This window comes from Crotalus tigris, unplaced genomic scaffold (assembly GCF_016545835.1).
Source record: "Crotalus tigris isolate CLP2741 ecotype Arizona unplaced genomic scaffold, ASM1654583v1 scf7180000023636.1099087, whole genome shotgun sequence".
Lineage (NCBI taxonomy): Eukaryota > Metazoa > Chordata > Lepidosauria > Squamata > Viperidae > Crotalus > Crotalus tigris.
The window spans coordinates 641421-647500 of NW_024100093.1; the positions used below are offsets into that span (position 1 = coordinate 641421).

Genomic DNA, 6080 nt, shown 5'->3' on the forward strand with positions numbered 1-6080 from the left:
AAATCTGTAACATTTGCTGAGTTCTTTAACCAGGAGACTGGCTATCTTCATTTGCAGCATTAAAAAGCAGGGTGAGATGTTAAAGGTCTGGTATTTAATTTTAAACTATTCACGTCCATTTTTATTAGCATAAAAGAAATTATCTGTTTCCCACAGCTGTTGCACAATTGTATCATGACTTTGCAAAAATAAGAAAGCATTTACAATGAAAACAACTCTAAGAAGCGAACCAAAAAGGCCCTCCCTCTCCCTCCCCCCCTCATGTTTATGTGTATATGTGAGTGTGCGTGAGCTACTCATGGGTCAGAATGCTTCCTTTCCTGAAGTACGGAAATGGAAAAATATTATGCATTCAATTTGCATAACCTCCCATCTCAACAATGACCCTGGGCATTACCTGAGAGGGTTTCTGTGGACTGGCTGAACTGCAGGAAAGGTCAGTGTGTTGTTGCATCTGTGGCACATTCCCTTGTCCTTTGCACTCATCACCACTGGACACATGGAACACAGCTAAACCCTCGGAACTTTCATGTCCGTAGCCGTTGCCCAAAATAGCCTTTGTATCTTCATCTGAGTCGGTGATGAGAACAAACTCAGCTTTGAAAAGATCCTTCCCATCCATTTTTCCTCCCTTTGCCTTGTCTTCTTGCAGATTGAAAAGTTTGTGCTTATCGTTGGGGCAGCTGGTAGCTTCACCAGTTCCCTTGTTTCCCCTTCCTATGGCAGATGACTTTTCCACTTCCTTTGTTTCAGTAATTACTTCATTCTGAAGGAAGGAATGAAGGGAGGGAGGGAGGGAGGGAGGAAGGGAAGGAAGGAAGGAAGGAAGGAAGGAAGGAAGGAAGGAAGGAAGGAAGGAAGAGGAGAGAGAGATGACTTAGTATTATGTGCTGCTATGCTTCTCTCCTTGCACAATGAATTAAAAATTCCTACAGAAAATGTGACTGGGACAAATAAGAAATATCAGAGAAATAAAATATGTACAGTATGTGTGGGGAACTGAGGGAATTAGTGATTGAAGGAATATGCATTCAATTTTTACCCGCTCTACCCTGTTTCACAAGCGCATTGTATGTCAGAGGACATGGTGTTAAAATACAATCTGTTTCTGGTCCCTTTCGAATGACACAAAAGACAAAACTGGAAGAAATAATTCATTCAATATCCAGGACAGTGCAGAAATCAGGAACAGATGCAGCTAGGCAGAAGAGAACGTGGAACATTTCAAAAACAAAAACCAAGGGGATTCTTGGCTATGGAAACAGCTGGGATTCCCATGATTGCCAGAGGGATAAATCTGGGATAAAGTCTCATAGGTATGAAAGAAAAGAAGGTTTCAAACCAAAACATTTTCTAGCAGACAAAACAAAGAATTTGCAGCTGCGAAGTTTTGTCTGTGGCTCAGGACAGTTTAGGTTGAGACTTCCATTTTGGTGTTTGATGAGACGGGTGGAAGAAGCTGGGGCTTTGGCTTCTTAGCCTGATTTTGTTCGGCCCAGCGACTCCAAGGGGTCGGAAGATTGCCCTGGAGGGGCAATGAAGAAGGAAGGATGCTTCAGGAGTCCGGACCAGATGGCAGTCGGTCCAGACAGACTGAAGAAACCCTCCAAAAGAATGGAAGAAAGGCTGCCTGGTAAACCCAGACAGCCCAAGTCATCACCAGCCAGAAGAAAAGTGAGGAGCTGCGGCACTCCGCTAAACAGCTGATTGTCAACAGCGTGCTGAAACTGGGTGAGCCTGTTCTTTTATTCCTTATGGACTTAGAAAAGTTGATCCCCTGATTGGAAAGAAGCTATGAAGTAAAGATCCCAAAAGGACTAGGGGAGAAGAGAGTTAAAAGCAGTAAGCAATTACAGGAGGGGAAAGGATTTTAAGGAAGACAAAAGAATGCTTAAAAATCAAACTCAGATTGATTCAAAGAAAGACTGCTTAACTTATAAGTCATGGAAACTTTTTTTCTTTTTTAGATTTAGTCCCTAGGCTAAATAACTTACAGAGAACTTTAAAAGCTTTGTAACAATCTTTTAAAACCAGATATTGCCAAAACAGTGTATGAGGACATCTAATGGTGAAGGGAGATATTACAGTAATAACAAATAAAAGAATTTGAAAAATGTTTGACCTTGAAATAACACCTGGTGTAAACAAAGTGCCTTTATGTGAGTTTGTAACAAAAAAGACTTTCTACAATTATGTCTGTTGACTCTGGATATAACCAAAACAGGAATTATTTGGAGACAACGGGTGTTTCACATCTGTGATTTGACTGGAGGATTGGATCTGTCCTAAAGTAATTGGTTCATTTTTTTTGGTTGGATTTTAGCCTAAGATAGTTGCCTTTTTTCCTTTTTTCTTCTTGTTTTTTTTTTTACCTTGTTTTCCCTCCTTGAGAATTTGGATTTACCTAAAATAGTTGAGTCTTTTTACAGTTTGGATTTTAGCCTAAGATAGTTGGCTTGAAAAATGAGTGCATCAAATCTCACCAGACTTATGAAAAAGACTTCCTCTGTACCCTCTGCTGGAGCATCCAGCCCAACAAGCCAGGGATATATTGAAACAATGTTGCAGCATGAGAAAATAAGCACTGCTCAAAACGAGATGCAAACTACATTAAAATTAATTCAAGAATCAATACAAAAAAACCACAAAGAGACAAAAGGCAATTTTGATAAATTAAATAAACAAATGTCAGATATAAAGACACAATTTGAAGTCCACCAACAAATGATTGTTAAAAATGAACAAAGAATTTGGAAAGTGGAAACTAAATCAGATGATATTGACAAATATGGAAGTACTAATACAAGAAAATGAAAAATTAGAACAAGCAAATCAAAATCTAGAAGAAGCGGTGGCGATCTTAGAAATGGAGAAAGCGGAACACTATTTAAGATTTCAAAACATTCTTGAAGACAGAGAAGAAAATATAGCAGTTGTGATTATTGATCTTCTGGCAGAGGCTTTGAAAGCAGACTGAGCAAAGATGCAAATGGAGATAGATGAAATATTTCGAATGAATTCAAGCTACGCAAGGAAATATAAACTATGCAGAGAAGTTCATGTAAGATTTATAAAGAAAACAACAAGAGATGAAATACTGAGAAAAGTCAGAGATGAGCCATTACAATACAAGAATAAAGAAATTGTGGTTTTAAAGCAGATCCCCAAGAGAGTAAGAGATACCTGAAGACAATATCACTTCCTAACTACAAAGCTAATTGCAAAAGGCATAAATTTCAGATGGTTAATGCTAGAAAGGATCTTAATCAACTGGAATAATACAAGATACCAGTTGGACTCAGTTTGGAAAGCAGAAGACTTTAATGAAAGAAATCGAGCATTCTTAGATGAAGGAATGCAATATCGACAAGAGGAGAGAAAAGATCAGAAACAAACAGAAGAAGCAACTATACAAACAGTAGAACAGAAAGAGAAACTTGATCAAGAGAGTGAAGGAACTACCAGAGAACAGAGGACCACGAGGTCGACAAGACCTAAATATAAATAATTGAAATGGAGAAAGAAAATGGAATTTTTTCAGTGAATATAAACTAACAAACAAAGCTTATATTTGATTTTGCATGTTACAACAGTGGCATATATTCGTGCAATATTCGAAAAATGAAGGAATACCATCAGATGAAGAAATAATTTTTAAAAATACTAGAATGCGCAGAGATGGATAGACTGACTATGAGACTGAAAGAAAAAGAAGAAATGGAGTATTACCAAACTTGGGACTTATTTTATCAATGGCTAGAGGAAAGAATAAAGGATTAGGAATTAAATATGTATTAGCGAATGTAAACTCAGACAGCACGCTTGTTGAACAAATATTACTGAATGCATGGGGGGGAAAAGACAATAAAAACTTTTTTTTTTTAAAAAAAAAAAGGCAGTTTAGGTTGTATTTCAACCACATGTACCTTCTTGGTACCCTTGCAAGACAGATCCTAGAATGAAAGATATATTTAATTCTTCTGCATGTTGCACTTGTTAAAGAATCCCTCCTGTTGCTCGGGGAGGTTGTATTTTAATAACATAAGAACAAAAAGGGCAAAAGGGACATTCAGATTTCTTGGCAGATTGAAGTAGATTTCATCTTTATATATTAAGGGATCTGCACATCTCCTCCTCTTTAGCACCACCTCATCCTGGGAATAATGTTAACCTGGAGGATGGAAGCTTAGGAAAAGCTGATCTTTTTCCTCAGAGTTGGATGTTTTGGGCTTGGCTGCCAATCACCTTTGTCCTTATTTAATTTTCTCTTTTAGCCAACAGCCCTTGAATCTGCTTGTTCTCTCCACAACTCAGTTCCCAGGCCTTCTGCTGGGCCATCCTGTATCTTAGCTAGCAGCTAGGTTGTCTTCCTTCCCTTTTTTATTTTGCAATGTAAAAGATTCAGCATACATTGGGACTCAAGTAGAGTTCCAAGTTCCCACTGGATTGGACTCCTTCACCGACAAATTACATTAATCATTAAAATGATCTAATGCAGGGCTAGGCAACCTTGGCTCTTTTATGACTTGTGGTTGGCTGGCTCAGGAATTCTGGGAGTTGAAGTTCATGAGTCATAAAAGAGCCAAGGTTGCCTACCCCGGTCTAATGGATCATTGTTTGGAAACAGAAGCTGAAGAAAGGGACCAAAGCAGAGGCTAATGGTCAATGAAGTCTGATATCCTTTCCTATATACTAATCCCAACCTAAACTGGTTCTTAATTGATCCCAAAGGTATTTTTCCAAAAGACAAGTGGACTTTCTTGGTTTTTTTCCTTGAAAACATTTTGCTTCTTATCTAAGAAGCTGTTCAGATCTGAAGAATGTCAGAATTGAAGAAGCTTCTTGAATGAGAAGCAAAATTTTTCAAGGAAAAAAACCAAGAAAATCCATTTGTCTTTTGGAAAAGCACCTTTGGAACAACCATGACCTGGATGCTTGAGAATCTCCATAGAATTATTTCTTAACGTTAAAATAAAAGAGGAAAGTAACTAGTAACTCTGTCTTTAAAGTTAAATGGCTCGGCTCATCTTCTAGATTCTCGCTGCTACTTTGCATAGCTGAGGTTTTTAGAATCAACCTTACAGGTATTCTCTTCTGGTGAACATTTTAATTTTAGATATTGAGCTGGATTTGTACATGCTTAGATTTACTCCAGACTACTGGAAAAAAAAACCACCATTCATTTTAGGCCACAGCTTGCTACCACACATAACCGGTCAGGTTTGAAAGCCCCAAAAGGAATTTGGTAAATTGTCTTAGATGGTCTATCCTGAAATAACCCCTTGGTTTTGGGGAAGTTCCTGTACACCCATCTCATAATCCCATCACTACCTCTTAACATTGCAAAGTAGAAATGTAAAGATTTCCATGAGTTGAGCTCAGTTCTGGTGATGACCTGGTGAGATCCAAGAAGTTTCTTTTGGGAACAATATTGAATTTACCATTTTCTTCTTCTGGGTTGCTTTTTAAAAAACTTTCCTAGCCTAGCCTACAGTACTATGATATTGTGATGGGTCATATCCTCTTAGTGACCAGGTCCATCAAGCTTTTCTTAAGCTCAATAAGTTGCTGCTATCTGCAATGACAATTCAAGGTGCTGATTGTCACCTTTAAAGCCCCTCACGACTTGGGACTGGGTTATCTGAGGGATTGTCTCTTCTCGGTTTCATCCACCTGACCAGTGGTGGGATTCAAATATGTGAACAACTGGTTCTCTGTGTGGACGCCACTTCCAGAAGTCCACTCTGGACCTGGGGAACAAAAAATTAGCTAGCAGTTCTGCCAAACTGGTGTGAACTGGCTGAATCCCACCACTGCACCTGACCCACCAGAATGGTGAGGCAGGAATGTTGCTGGTCCCATCCCCTAAGGAGGTACATCTGGCTGGACCCAGAAGAAGGGCCTTCTCCATAGTAATTTCCTCCCTTTGGAATATCATCCCTTCAAAAATTAGACTGGCCCCCATTAGGGCCCTGAAGACTTGGTTCTGCCAACAAGCCTGGGGAAACCAGTGTGGGATGGAGCCCATCTAGTGGCTCATTTGATTGTGTGTTGTCGTCAGAGGGGTGGGGAGTTATTGT

At 39.1% G+C, this 6080-nt stretch overlaps 1 protein-coding gene across 4 annotated transcripts in view; it reads right to left on the reverse strand.

The window, feature by feature from the left end:
* Positions 1-6080, reverse strand: part of LOC120297563 (muscular LMNA interacting protein) — a 73386-nt gene that overhangs the window by 38785 nt on the left and 28521 nt on the right. For all 4 annotated transcript variants that reach the window (XM_039320336.1, XM_039320335.1, XM_039320333.1 and 1 more), the window contains one exon: positions 398-766. In XM_039320336.1, coding sequence (XP_039176270.1) covers positions 398-766 — 369 coding nt within the window. The remainder of the gene's footprint in view (positions 1-397; positions 767-6080) is intronic.